Source organism: Sorex fumeus, unplaced genomic scaffold, assembly GCF_029834395.1.
Source record: "Sorex fumeus unplaced genomic scaffold, SorFum_2.1 ptg000009l, whole genome shotgun sequence".
Lineage (NCBI taxonomy): Eukaryota > Metazoa > Chordata > Mammalia > Eulipotyphla > Soricidae > Sorex > Sorex fumeus.
The window spans coordinates 22,464,126-22,479,780 of record NW_026606066.1 but is presented as its reverse complement, the minus strand read 5'-3'; the positions used below and the strand labels follow the sequence as shown (position 1 = coordinate 22,479,780).

Below are 15,655 nucleotides of genomic sequence, written 5' to 3'. Positions count from 1 at the left end.
AACAAAAAACAAAACAACCAAAAAGAAATGGCTTGGTCGTGCATGGGGCATGCTGAAAATATGAGTTATGGGTCCTGGGATGTGGCTGAGTGGTAAATTGCAGGGGTTGTATGCATGAAACCTAGGTGTTAGGTTTTTAGCACAAAATCCTCTCCCCTGGAATATATACACAAATTTAATTTTAGTTTGTGAATAATTGGAAAAATATTGCAACATTTATAACCAAGTGATTGGTATGGTCTGCAGGGCTGCAAAATGTGTTTGAGGCTAAGAGGGCAAAGTTTTGAGTAGGTTGTGGGAAATTTAAATATGTGAAGAGAAGAGCTAGGTTGAGGGACATAAAGAGAGCTGCTAGACAGAGATACCACAAAGAAAGAGAATTACAGGCCGATATCCCTGATGAACACAGATGCAAAGATCCTCAACAAACTACTAGCAAATAGAATCCAACTACTCATTAAAAAGATCATACACCATGACCAAGTAGGATTCATCCCAGGGATGCAAGGATGGTTTAACATTCGGAAATCAATCAACATAATCCACCATATCAACAAAAGAAAAGATAAAAAGCATATGATCATATCAATAGATGCAGAGAAAGCATTTGATAAGATCCAGCACCCCTTTATGATGAAAACCCTAGCCAAAATGGGTATAGAGGGGACCTTCCTCAACATAATCAAAGCCATCTACCACAAGCCTACAGCAAGCATCATCCTCAATGGGGAAAAACTGAGAGCCTTCCCTCTAAGATCAGGGACGAGACAGGGATGCCCACTCTCTCCACTGCTGTTCAATATAGTACTGGAAGTACTTGCAATAGCGATTAGGCAGGAAAAAGATATTAAGGGCATTCAGGTAGGAAAGGAAGAAATCAAGCTCTCACTATTCGCAGATGATATGATACTCTACTTAGAGAACCCAATAACTTCCACCAAAAAACTCCTAGAAACAATAGACTCGTATAGTAAAGTTGCAGGTTATAAAATCAATACCCAAAAGTCCATGGCTTTCCTATACGCAAACAGTGAGAGAGAAGAAAGCAACATGAAAAAAACAATCCCATTCACAATTGTGCCCCAGAAAATCAAGTACCTAGGAATCAGCTTAACTAAGGAAGTAAAGGACCTGTACAAAGAAAACTACAAAACGCTACTTCAGGAAATAAAAGAGGACATGAGGAAATGGAAAGATATCCCCTGCTCATGGGTCGGGAGACTTAACATTGTCAAAATGGCAATACTACCGAAAGCATTGTATAAATTCAATGCAATGCCTATTAGGATACCCATGACATTCTTCAAAGAAATGGAGCAAACACTCTTGAAATTTATATGGAACAATAAGCCCCCACGAATAGCTAAAGCAATTCTTGGGAAGAAGAAAATGGGAGGAATCAACCTCCCGAACTTCAAACTGTACTACAAAGCAGTGATAATTAAAACAGCATGGTACTGGAACAAAGGCAGAACTGCAGACCAATGGAACAGGGTTGAATACACTGACATCTCCCCTCAATCATATGATCATCTAATCTTTGATAAAGGTGCAAGTAATGTGAAGTGGAGTAAGGAAAGCCTCTTTAATAAATTGTGTTGGCATCACTGGACGGCTGCATGCAAAAAAATGGGCTCAGAACTCTGCCTAACACCATGTACAAAAGTAAGATCAAAATGGATTAAAGACCTCAACATCAGACCAGAAACCATAAGGTACATTGAAGATAAAGCTGGCAAAACCCTCCATGACATTGAAGCTAATGGTATCTTCAAAGATGCCACGCCACTGGCCGAGCAAGTAAAAACAGAGATAGATAAATGGGATTATCTTAAACTAAGAAGCTTCTGCACCTCCAAAGAAACAGTGACCAAAATACAAAGACAGTCTACAGAATGGGAAAGGATATTCACCGAATACACATCTGACAAGGGGTTGATATCCAGGATATACAAAATACTGGTTAAACTCCACAAGAAGAAAACATCCAACCCCATCCAAAAATGGGGCAATGAAATGAACAGAAACTTTCTCAAAGAAGAAATCCGAATGGCAAAAAAGCACATGAGAAAATGCTCTACATCATTAATCATCAGGGAGATGCAGATCAAAACCACAATGAGATACCATCTCACACCTCAGAGACTGGCCCACATTCAAAAGAACAAAAGCAACCGATGCTGGCGTGGATGTGGTGAGAAAGGGACACTCCTTCACTGTTGGTGGGAATGTCCACTGGTTCATCCCTTCTGGAAAACAGTATGGACGATTCTCAAAAAATTAGAAATTGAGCTCCCATTTGACCCAGCAATACCACTCCTGGGAATATATCCCAGAGAGGCAAAAATGTATAGTCGAAGTGACATCTGCACTTGTTTGTTCATTGCAGCACTCTTTACAATAGCCAGAAACTGGAAGAAACCTGAATGCCCAAGAACAGATGACTGGTTAAAGAAACTTTGGTACATCTACACAATGGAGTACTATGTAGCTGTTAGAAAAGATGAAGTCATGAAATTTACATACAAGTGGTACAATATGGAAAGTATCATGCTAAGCGAAATGAGTCAGAAAGAGAGGGATAGACATAGAAAGATTGCATTCATCTGGGGGATATAAAGTAACAAAGTATGAGATTAATACCCAAGAATAGCTGAGATCAGCACCAGGAGGATTACTCCATAACTTAGAGGCCAGCCGGGTATCCTAGAGGAAAGGGCTGTTCAGATAGAGAAGGGAGCACCAAATAAAGGATGTTTGGAGGATCCTCCCAGGAGGGGAGATGCATGTAGAAAGTAGACTATGGACTGAACATGTTTGCCACTCAATGCCTCTTTTGCAGACCACAACACCCAAAAGGAGAGAGAGAACACAGGGGATTGCCCTGCCACAGAGACAGGGGGGATGAGGGGATGGGGGTGGGAGGGATATTATCCATGGTGGTGGAAAATGGGCACTGGTGGAGGGATGGGTATCTGATCATTGTATAATTGAAACCAAAGCACAAAAAATTGTAAATCTACAACTTTAAAAAAAATAAAATAAAATAAAGGGAAAAAAAAAATAAAGAGAGCTGCTAGAGGCAGGGGTGAGGGGGCAGGGGAGGGGATGTGCCTCCTAAGTCAGTGGGGAGAGTGAAGAAAGGCTTCCTTGAAGAGGAGATATCTTAGTTGAGACTGAAAAGCTGAATGGACTTAAACAGTTGGGGAGGGACAGGGAAGAGGATACTGTTCAAGATACAGAAAGTAACACAAGCAAACACTGACTGACAAGAGAGAAGCTGCCTGGGTGGAATTTATGATTTGAAGTGAAGTTTGTCAACATTAAAAAATCACTTAAGTTTTAAATTATTTAATTTTAATATTATTTAAAGCTAGCAGAAAAATAGTGTAAGAAACTTTCACATATACATTCTTAAGTCATTTGCTTCTTCTGTCTAATGCACATTTTTTCCCTGAATTATATAAGAATAAGTTAGAAAATCATGTTCCAGTGACTCTATTTCAGAAAACATTTCCTAATAATACTCTTTTTCTAACTAATATTAGAAAATTTATGATTCTATGATATTATGATTGTTTTTTGACCACACCTAACTATGCTCATGGCTTACTCCTGGTTCTAGCTCTGCACTCAGGGATCACTCCTAGTGGGGCTTGAGAGACTGTATGTGGTACTGGGGATCGAAACCAGGTCAGTATTAAGCTAGACAAATGTTCTACTTACTGTACTATTGCTCCAGTCCAAGATTATATATGATCTAACTGACCATTCAACTTGAAATGCTCTTGATTTTCAATGATGCCTTTACATCTACTTTTAAAAATCAGTCTAAGGGCTGGAGAGATAGTACAGAGGGTAGGGCATTTGCCTTGCACAAAGGCGACCTGGGTTCGATCCCTGGCATTCTATACTGTCCCCCAATCACCGCCAGGAGTAATTCCTGAGTGCAGAGCCAGGAGTAACCCCTGAGCATCGCAGGATGGCCCAGAAAGGAAATAAAAAAACAGTCTAAGTCTATCTCAAATCTATATATTGTTTTTAGTTATCATATCTTTAACTTGTTTTGGAGTATTCCTTAAAAAATTTGATCACTTGATCACTTGACATGCCATTACTCACTGATTTGCTCAAATGGGCGCCAGTAACGTCTCCATCAGTCCCTGTCACGTGCTAGTATAGCCCAATGGCATCTGCTCGTTGCAGAAACACCAAGAGCCTCAAACTGATCATTCAGGGTCTTGATGAAGAAGTCTGACCATCTCGTAGGTGGGCAACCACGCAATCTTTTGACATCCCATGGAATCCAGTAGGTAATGGCTCTAGTCCAGGGGTCATCTCCAAATCACGTTACGTGTCCAGCCCATCTGATTTTTGATGCCTTGGAAAATGAGACAGCGTCCCTAATTCTTGATCGTCGATGGAGGTCGGAACTCCAGATTCTTTCACTTGAGTTAAGTGTGATACTCCAAGCATAGGTTTTTCGATTCCTCTTTGGGAGACCTGAATAGCATTCTCATCCTGTTTTCATAGGGCCCAGGTCTCTGAGGCATATGGTAATGCTAGAAGAACAGTGGAATCAAAGAGATGTGCCTAGAGCTGGAGGTTCTTTGTCCTCTTAGCTATTTCTTCGATGCTCTTGAAGGCGTTCCAAGCCACTCTCTTCCTCTTGCGCAACTCAGGTGCCAGGTCATTTGTCATGTTGACTTCTAGACCTAGGTACACATAACAGTTGCATTCGGAGATGTTCGTTCCATTGAGAGAGAATGGAATGTAAGAAACGAGACTGTTTATCATAAACATTGTCTTCGTGAGATTCAGCTGTAGTCCTACCTTTCCACACTAACAGTCGAACTCGGCTAGCATTTGTGCCACTTGGCTAATGTTTGGTGTTATTAGAATGATGTCATCAGCAAAGTGGAAGTGGTGCAGTTGCCAACCATCTATCTTCACTCCCATTCCTTCCCAATTCCAGTCGTTGCGTGATGTTCTCGAGGGTGGCACTGAAGAGTTTCAGTGAAATGGTATCACACTGCCGAACCCCTCTCTTGATGTCAATGATCACTCCCTGTAGAATGGTGAGATCCTGGTAGTGAATTCCGCAGTACAGCTCATGGAGGATCCTGATGTATTGCGTTTGAACGCCCTGTTTGGTTAGGGCTTCGATGACCACTTCAGTCTCAACAGAATCAAAGGTCTTCTTCTTTTTTTTTTTTTTTAAATGTAGGATACTGCTATTTATTCAGCCAATGATTAGTGATTGAATTGGGCATGAACTCCACCTTACTTTTTTTCATATTTTATAATTTTATTTATTGAATCACCATGAGAGCAGTTACAAAGCTTTTGTGTTTACAAAAGGAGAGAGAGAACAAAAGGAAATGCCCTGCCACAGAGGCAGGGTGGGACGGGAGGGGCGGGAATGGGGGGTGGGAGGGATAATGGGATCCATGGTGGTGGAAAATGGGCACTGGTGGAGGGATGGGTACTTGATCATTGTATAATTGAAACCCAAGCACAAAAATTTGTAAGTCTACAGCTGTACCTCATGGTGTTTCACTAATAAAAATTAAACAAACAACCAAAAAAACCAAAGCTTTTGGGTTTAAGTCTCGGTCATACAATGAAACACCCGTACCTTCACCAGTGCCCATTCTCTACCCCCAAGTGCCCCATCCCACACCCTCCTGTGGGGCAGATGATTTCCACAGTACTCTCTCTCTGCTTTGATTACATTCAATATTTTGACACCAGACCCACCATTATTATTTGGGATTTTACCCCAACACTCAGATCTGCTGAAAAGGCAACAGTAGATAATTTGTTTTCTATTGTTGGGTATGAGGCTAGAGCGATAGCACAGCAGTAGGGCATTTGCCTTGCGCACAGCCAGCCCGACAGAGCCAGGTTCAATTCCTCTGCCCCTCTCAGAGAGCCCGGCAAGCTACTGAATCTTGTCTGGGAGGCAAATCCTGGCAAGATACTCGTGACGTATTCAATATGCCAAAAATAGTAACAACAAGTCTCAAAATGGAGACGTTACAGGGCCCGCTCGAGGAAATTGATGAACAATGGGAGGACAGTGTTTGCTTTGTTTGTTGGCTATGAATAACATATGATGTCGCAAGGCTCCAGTAGTGGCCATGTGATTTTGAAATTCTGAAATTTTAACAATTAAATCTGGAGGGATTTCTGCCAAAACCTGCTGGGTTCAGAGATTTGTTCCTGAGTCTCTTGGATCATGGCCGTGAAGCAGCTTAATCAGCACCTAGAAAGGCTGTTCGTGGACAGCGACTCAGGGTCTCATTGGGACAGGGAGGAAAGGGCCAGCTCCACCCCCATTCTGTGAGGCCCCATGTGTCTCGTCACTGCGGGCCCAAACCTGACTGTCCAGTGGCTTCTGGAGGATGTTGGCCACCAGGCCGCCAGGCCGCCAGGGCAACAGGCTAACGGATGAAACCTATTCCCATCTGGGATGGCCCAGGGCCAATAACCTACTGCAGGGACTGCACGCATTTCTTCCAAAAACGGCTGGGTTCCGTGATTTGTTTCTGAGTTTCTGGGATCATGGCCATTAAATGCCTTGATCAGGAGCCAGAGGGGCCATTCACTGGTGGAGACTCGGGTCTCGTTGGGGTGGGAGGGAAAGGGCCGGCTCCACACCCACCCTGTGAGGCGCCGCGTATCTCATCAATGCGGGTCCAAACCTGACTGTCCAATAGCCTCTGGCAGATGGTGGCTACCAAGCCGCCTAGGGAGAGCAGGCAGAGGGACAGCACCGTTTCCCCCCTGGGTTTGCCTGGTGACAGTAACCTACTGTGCAGTCCGGACGCATTTCTGCCAAAAGCCGCTGGGTTTCAAGATTTGTTTCTGAGTCTCTGGGATCATGGCCACTAATCAGTTTGATCAGAAACCAGAGAGGTCATACCTCCAAGTATATAGCTGAGCCAGAGGTGGTTTGTGGGTGTGTCTCCCACATACCTAACTTTTGACCGTTTACTGTCTTGGTAAACTTTGCCCCAAGTTTTTGGGGTCTGGCTAAAGGCACAGCTGCAATTTTGGGATATCTGGAAGTCTGAAGGTGCCATCAGGCTGCTGATTCACTCGCTTCACAGGTACAGATTGACCTGCTGGTGGCACTATACCCCCCAAAGGCCTTCTTTAAATCAATGAATGTTAGATAGAGCGGCATCTTGATCTTCCAAGAAACCTCAACGAGCTTGTTTATCGTGTGGATATGGTCTATTGTGCTGAACCCTTTTCAGAACCCAGCCTGCTCACATGGTTGTCCTTCATCTAGTGTTCTGCCAATCTTATTCAGGATGACTCGAGTGAACAGCTTGTAGGTGATAGACAACAGGCAGATCGGGCGATAGTTGCCAATGTTGTGGATGTCTCCCTTCTTGTACAGTAATACTGTCCTGCTGGTTTTCCATTGGAATGCTTTCAGACAGGTAGCAAGTGAAGAGCTGAGCCAGTGTATTGATGAGAACTGACAGCAGGTTCTTCAGGTGTTTGGGTCTGACCTTGTCTGGGCCGGGTGCTGTTTGCTTCTTTATCGACAAAATGGCATGTCAGATTTCGGAGGGGAGAATGTTGGAAATGACATATCCATCCTACAGAATTTGGTATGTGGGCAGGTGGACGTGGTTATTGAAGAGATCTGAGTAGAAGTCATGGATAATCTTCTCCATTCCCCTCCTGGAAGATGTGATAGATCCATCAAAATGTCGGAGGACAGTCACCTTGGTCTTGTAGTTGGCGAAGGACAGGCAGGCGTTGCAAATGCTTTTCCCGGCTTCTGCCACATCTGTCAGCACTGCTGCTCTTCTCTCTTTGAGGACTTCCTTTATTACTTCTCTGCACTGCTTTGCAAGCTCGGATGTTCTCTTGTGGTTGCCTGAGGCTTGCGTCAAGTCATTGGCGAATGAGCTTGAGAGTTTTTGAAGACAGGCATCTTTTTGTGGCTATCTCTCTTTCGGCATTCCTTGCAGAACCATGGAATTGCTGAACCAGTCGATTGTATTCTTCGTCAATGTTGTCAATGACAGTATCTTCCTACGTTGCCACAATAGTTCTAAAGAGCTCCCAGTTGGTGGTAGTTCTGGGAGTTCTCTTCTTAAACTTTGCAGCCCTTTCTCCCTGCTCCATGAAGTAGAATTTTGCATGAAGGAGACGGTGGCCTGATCCCGTTTGGAATTTTGGGATAACAGACCAACAGTCACGCAAAACCGTCGATTGAATGATTTGGTCAACTTTGTTGTGGAACCACCCACTGAGAGACTCCCATGTCCAATGTTTAGATTCGGCCTTCTGGAACTGTGAGATGCCATGGATGGTCTTGGTTGACATTAAAAAATTTATTCATGAATTTGGGTTTTGGGTTGCAACTGCTGTGCTCAGGGGCTACTCCAGAGTCTGTGCTCGAGTGTTTGGGGGACCATCTGGGGATGAAACTCAGACTGACTGTGTGGAAGGCATATGCCTCAACTCCTGCAACTATCAATCCTAACACATTTTTCTAGCCTTTCTTGTCTCCAATGGGCTTGTTATTTTTGAAAACAGACTGGTTATTTTATATACTGTACCTCTGTTTGTGATTGTCTACTGCTGTCTCTGGATTAGATTCAAGGATTTCTGTTTGTTTTGTTTTTTAGTTTTTGGGCCATACCTGGCGTTGCTCAAGGTTTACTCCTGGCTCTGTGCTCAGGGATCACTCTTGGCAGGGCTCAGGGGACTATATGCAGTGCTGGGGATCCCACCTGGGTCAGCCACATGCAACATAAGCGCTGTACTAACTCTCTGGCCACATCAGGTTAAGTATCTTGGTTAACAAAATGATGCAACATCTGCTAATTTACTGCTTTCCAGTTTCTGTAATTATGATTCTTTAGCTTACCTGCAGTTTCTGGATGCAAGCTTGTGTGGACAGCTTGAAAATATATTTTTCACTTTGTCTTAACCTTCATCTTTGTCTTCTTCATTCAGTCTTTTCCCCAGAGTGCCTAAATTTGCTTTTCTTTGCTGCTAGATCCTTCTCTGTAAGGCACAGACAAGGTCCCTGTCCACTATTCCTTTTCCTCTCAGGTGTGTGTCTCTGTGTTCCTCCTCAATACCCATTTACCCAAGCAGCCTTGCCCGGTGGTATGACCTTAATTTCTATTTTTTTATGGTGGGGGTGAGGGGCACCCAGTTGTGCTCAGAGCTTACTCCTGGCTCTGCATTCAGGGATCACTGCTGGTGAGCTCAGGGGATCATATGGGGTGCTAGATATTCAGCTGTATGCAAAGCAAATTCCTTATCCACTAACTCATCTCTCTGGCTCTGTGACCTGCATTTCTCTGGAGATCTATAAGTGTAAAAAGCTCTTTTCAGTGGTAGCCAGCTCCTTAATTGTGGTCCTTGTCATACCTAAGTAACAAAAACTATTAAAACATCTCCTGAGTTTCTCCAGTTAAAGTTACTATATTTTCGTTTCAACAAATAAGCAATTTGTAGGAAACATTCTTTTGTTTTGTTTTGTTTTGGGGCCAAACCCAGCGATGCACATGAGTTACTCCTGGTTCATGTACTCAGTAATCCTCCTGGCGGTGCTCGGGGGACCATGTGGGATGCTGGGAATTGAACCTGGGTCTGCCGCGTGCAAGGCAAATTCCCTACCCGCTGTGCTATTGCTCCAGCCCCAGGAAACACATTCTTTTATAAATTTCTTTTTTTTCCCCTCTGAGGCATACATTACCCTGCAGTGCTCAGGGATTACACCTGACTTTGGTGCTCAGTAGTTACTGCTCCTATAGTTGATTGGGGGATCATGAGATGTTGGGTCTTGAACCTGCTCCAGCTTTTGAGTTATCTTCCCAGGCTCATAAAAGTTTCTGTTATGTTATTTTATTTTTGGGGGGCTTTGGGGCCATACCTAATGGTGTTCAGAGGCTACTTCTAGCTCAGCTCAAGGGTCATGCCTGTGTTGCTTCAGGGCCCATATGCAGTGTTAGCCACATGCAAGGCAAATGCCTTACCCCATGTACTATCTTTTTTATCTTGCCACAAAAGTGTTTTACTGCAATAAATGATAAAAATATATTTTTACATAGTGACACAATATTTTTTCCTCCATGAAACAGCAGTTTTGTAAAACCAATGAATGTTCTTTCCATGTGAAAGTAATTCTACTTTCTATTCTGTTCTATTCCATTTGTAAATCAATTCTGTCTCACTTGCTAAGTTAACTTGGACAACTACGCTCATGCACAATAACTTTTTTTCTTTTTGGGTCATACCCTGTGATGCTTAGGGTTTACTCCTAGCTCTAAACTCAAAAATTACTCCTAGCGGTGCTTGGGGGACCATAAGGGATGCTGGCGATTGAACTTGGATCGGCTGCATGCAAGGCAAATGCCCTACCTGTTGTACTATTGCTCTGGCCCCTAGGGTGGACAATAACTTTTGTTTGAGAATGCTAGTCTGATGGAAATATCCCTGTGAGTCATCTGCTTACAGAATGAAAAATAGGTGACTTGGTTGGAGGACCCAAAAATGACAGCAATGGACCAGAGAGATAGTACAGGGGGTCAGGCACTTGCCTTGTATGTGATCCACATATGGCACTGCATATGGTCTGCTAAGAGCCCTGCCTCAGAACAGAGCCAGGTCTAAGCCTTGAGCACAGCACATTGTGGCCAACCCAAGAAACCAAAACCAAAACCAAAACAAACAAACAAACAAACAAAAAAACCAAAAAAACCTGAAACAAAACTCAAACCAAAACAGAACATAGCAGACAGAAGGAGTCTGTTAAACAGTTCTTGGTAATAATACAAGTGAGAAAAGTTGATGGATACTGGCAGTGAGTTTGAGAGAAAGAAAAGGATGAGTTTGTAAAAGAAGCGATTAGATTGAGGAACTTGGACTAAGAGAGTTTTACAATTTCACATGGGCTGGGAAAAGAGGGTTGTCAAGAATGCTGATGGAGGGGTGACAAAATGAACAGAAACTTTCTCAGAAATTTCCGAATGGCTAAAAGGCACATGAGAAAATGCTCTACATCACTAATCATCAGGGAGATGCAGATCAAAACAACAATGAGGTATCATCTCACACCACAAAGGCTTGCCCATATCCAAAAGAATAAAAGCAACCATTGTTGGCATGGATGTGGTGAGAAAGGGACCCTCCTTCACTGCTGGTGGGAATGCCGACTGGTTCAGCCCTTTTGGAAAACAGTATGGATGACTCTCAAAAAATTAGAAATTAAGATCTCATTTGACCCAGCAATAAAACTCCCAGGAATATATCCCAGAGAGGCAAAAAAGTACAGTCGAAGTGACATCTGCACTTGTATGTTCATTGCTGCACTGTTCACATTAGCCAAAATTTGGAAAAAACCCGAGTGCCCGAGACAGATGTCTGGTTGAAGAAACTTTGGTACATCTGTACAATGGAATACTATGCAGCTGTTAGAAAAGATCAAGTCATGAAATTTACATACAAGTGGTTTTACATGGAAAGTATCATGCTGAGTGAAATGACCCAGAAAGAGAGGGACAGACATAGAATACTGCACTCATCTGGGGAATATAAAGTAACAGAATGGGAGATGAACACCCAAGAATAGTTGAGATAAGTTCCAGGAGGTCTGCTCCACATCTTGGAAGCCGGCAGCACATGCTGGGAGGGAAAAGCAGCTCAGAGAAGGGAACACCAAGTAAAGAATGTTTGGAGGATTCGCTCGGGATGCGCGATTTGTGCTACAAGTAGATTATAGATTGAACATGATGGCCACGCAGTACTTCTATTGCAAACTACAACACCGTAAAGGAATGAGATAGCAAAAGGGAATGCCCTGCCACAGAGATGGGGCGGGGTGGGGTGGGGGAATGGGGTGGGTGGGTGAAAGGACTACTGGGATCATTGGTAGTGGATAATGGGAACTGGTGGAGGGATGGGTACTTGATCATTGTATAGCTTAAACCCAAGCACGATAGTTTGTAAGTCTACAACTGTACCTCATGATGATGTTTTGCTAATAAAAAAAAAAAACGAAAAAAAGAATGCTGATGATGGCTTTGGCCTCTCAGCTGAAAGATGGTTCCCTTGAGAGAGAGAGAGAGAGAGAGAGAGAGAGAGAGAGAGAGAATTACCAAAAAATACCCCAAATACCCTACCACTGAAGATGAACTGGGAATCAGCAGCAGTAGAGTGCTAGCTTTGCATTTATAAGCCTCCAGGTTTGATTCTCAGCACCATGGAAACAAAACAAAATACAGAATATTTGGTGTTGGGTCCATTGCTAAGTTTGAGGTTTTAAGGACATTTCATTGGGGCTGTCCAGTGGGCAGTTGTTTTTCTGGTACTCAGGAGCAGTCCGGCCTTTGAGGAGCAAACTGAAGTTCTGGATTTTACTAATGGAGAGTTTCTACCTTTATGCCTATAGCAGGAGGCAAAAACAAAATATCCAAAAATATTTCCAGTAATTTGGCATTAAGATGCAAAAAAAAAAAATAATATGCCAAGTCAAAATATATCAAGAAAGTAAATTGAAATAAATTTACTAGAATAAATGTACTTTCCATCACTTTCCAATTTTTTTTTTGCTAACTTGGTTGTAAAGTTCTATTAGCTTATTATAGAGCAAAGAATGAAGAGAATAAGAAAATTATTCTTGGGGCTGGAGCGATAGCACAGCGGGTCGGGCGTTTGCCTTGGGTTCGATTCCCAGCATCCCATATGGTCCTCCAAACACGGCAGGGGGTAGTTCCTGAGTGCAGAGCCAGGAGAAACCCCTGAGCATCACTGAGTGTGACCCAAAAAGAAAAAAAAATTATTCTTTTGTACGACAAAGATACACAGTTAATATAGGTGTCAGAGTCCTAGTACACAGGGTTAGGCATTTGCCTTGCAAGATGATCCAGTTCATTTCCTGGTATTCCATATGATGCCCTGAATAATCCCAGAGTACTGCCAGGGGTCTCTCAAAAACAAAGCCAAGATATTTACATTAATGAAGAATTTGGTAAATAATAATTTTTAAAAAATCAATAAGAGCTCTTAACAGCTGATTAGCAGAAGCTGAGCGAAAGAGCTGGGTTCCATCCCCGCATCCCATATGATCCCCAGAGCCTAGCCAGGGTTAAACCCTAAACACCATTGGGTATGGCCTACAAACAAAGAAAAGCAAAAAACATTTTAAAAAAATAAAGAAACATAGAGGATTAAATCACAACCGAATTAATCTGGTCTTTCCCAGTTGTTCTATTTACAGTGTTGTGAAAGTAGCATAGAGCATTCTCTGATATGAAAAACGCATAAGGTGGAGTCTGGGGTGTGGCTGAATCTTAGAGTGCCTGTCTTGCATTTGTGAGGCCCAGAGTTGAATCCCTGGCACGAAAAGAAAAGAAAAGAAAAGGAAAGAAGAGAAAAGAAAAACCCTGCATCCATTGGAGACTATACAAGATGATTATTCTCTCAAGTGGCACGAGTTTGGGTCTGCATAGAGAAAATGGGCTTTTCTAGTGGAAAGTGTGTAGATGTGGAAGTTTTACACACAGCGTCCGGGGCATGATGGATTGTGCTCCGTCAGTGGGCTCCCCAAACCCACCCTTTTCCAACTCCCCTCCCTTCGAGTCCCCCTCTATTCTTTCTGGAGTCTTCGGCGTTATTCTAGGATTAACGGCGGGGTCGGCCTCGTACACAAACGCAGCTGGCTCCAGCGGTCAGCCTGAGCCCCGCTGTGCAACCACGACAGGAATTCCAGTAAGTTGGCAACACTGGAGTACAAAGACAACAACAATGAGGAGAACTCTTCAGTGCAGAAAGGAATGTTTGGAGGCCCGGCTGCCACAGTGAAAGGACATACAAGCGCGCCCGAGCACGCACACACAAACCGGCCCAGCTCTGCCCGGACCGCAGCTGCACGTGTCCAAGCGCGCCCGGGCGCCGCGCTGTCCCCAGCCCCGCACGCACCTGCCCCACGCGTGCAGTTCCCAGTCCTCCGTCCCCCCAACACGTCCATCCCTCATCCCCGCGCTGCCCCCGCCGCTCGCTCTTTGTAGTCCTGCGGTGCGGGGACGCTCACTGACTCTGCAGCTCGGTCCTGACCGGCGTCAGAGCGACCTGACCCCGGCGCGGTCTCGTACCATCGCCCCGGCCGCCCGGAACCGGCATAAATCACCCGCCCAGACTAAAGTGCAGCTTCGCGCCCCCTCGCCGCTCCTCTCCTGCCACTTGGCTAGTTCCGCTCACTGCCCAGCCCCCTTCCCCCAGCCGGCCGCGATCCTGCCTCCTGCTCAGTGAGGCTCAGAGTAGCATAGAGCGCCCTGGTGACTCCGGTCAGAGCCCGAAACTCCGCGTTTCCAACTTCGCAAAGCTCCGGCCCTCTCTCACTCATCACCCTTTTAAAACTCTATTTTCTGCTTTCTACTTTTTGTTGTACAAAAGCAATATCTAACCTCTAACGCACTCCCCCCACCCCCCGCATCTCTACCCCAGCGCCCGCAGAACCTCCCCAACCTCAAAAGCCCACGGTAAAGATCCCGACAGCGTGCAATCAACCGAGCCTGGAAGCTCGATGTTGCGGAGAGAAAAGGCGGCGCTGTCAGTTGAGGTCCCCGGGAATGCGAGGCGGCGGCACCTTGCCCGCCCGGGATCCCTGGGACTCAGGAGGGAGTCCCGCACGCCTCACACTCCCTCCCACGGAGAGAAAGCGCTCCTCATTCTTTGAACCTGAACTCGCATCCAGAGGACCCGCTGCCAAACCGACCCAGGGACCGGGGCGTGTGATTAAGGGGCGACCCCGGTTTCAGACTCGGAAGAAAAACGGCCCTTTCTTTCTACAGGGTCGGCGGGTAGGGCTCACCGACCCTGCTCTGGCCTCACGTCTGAGCGTGCGTGCAAGGTGCATCCATCCACCTTAGGTATTTTGGGGGCGCCTGCCGCCCAGGCTTCCGCTCCAACGTGACCCAGAAGGGAGAGGGGGTTCTTTGAACTTGGGTTTTCCTCTGGTATCAAGTGTCCCTTTGGCTTCATGGAGCAGACACGTTCATTCTTCTCAAGTTTGCAAATGTACAAGTTTCCAAATGAAAAGAGCGATCTGGCAGTGATACCTGTAGCTGTGGTGAGCTTTAGAAAAGCTAAAAACATCCATCCACGCCCCGGTTTCCCTAATTTGTAACGACACACCCGCTCCCCTCCAGCTCCCCAGCTCGGTGCCCCAACCCCTAGGGACAAGAGCTTAGAGTTAGAATGGAAGTCACGCGTCTGGCTTGCACATTCCTTCTTTTCTCCCTTGCTTTATCTCTGCACTTTTCTTTCCCTCTTCTCGAGCTTCTCCTCCCCACGCCATCCCGCTTCCTCTGCTCATTTAGTTTCTCAGCCTGTGGACTGTCTAGCCCCGGGAAGGGGAAAGTCCTGGGGAGAGGCGAGTGCAGCGCGGGCCGGCGTGAGTACCCGTGAGGTCCGGCCGCGCGTGCTGCCGAGTGTGTGTGTCGCTCCGGGGTGTCCTCTTTTACGGAACAGAGGCTCGCGCGGCTAAGCGTGCACGAGACTGTGTGAGCGCCACCGATTTGGGCGTGCTATTTTGAGTGTGTCTGTGTGGATGTGGGAGGCAGACCCCGAGCACATGTTCGTACCCCGGTCGCCGCGGAGAGCGCGTGTTGGA

At 45.2% G+C, this 15,655-nt stretch overlaps 1 protein-coding gene across 1 annotated transcript in view; it reads left to right on the top strand.

Moving 5' to 3' along the window:
* Positions 1-14,612: 14,612 nt before the first annotated feature.
* Positions 14,613-15,655, top strand: part of LRP2 (LDL receptor related protein 2) — a 195,557-nt gene continuing 194,514 nt past the window's right edge. Inside the window, exon 1 of the mRNA XM_056110472.1 lies at positions 14,613-14,817. Within this exon, the coding sequence (XP_055966447.1) occupies positions 14,613-14,817 (205 nt within the window). The remainder of the gene's footprint in view (positions 14,818-15,655) is intronic.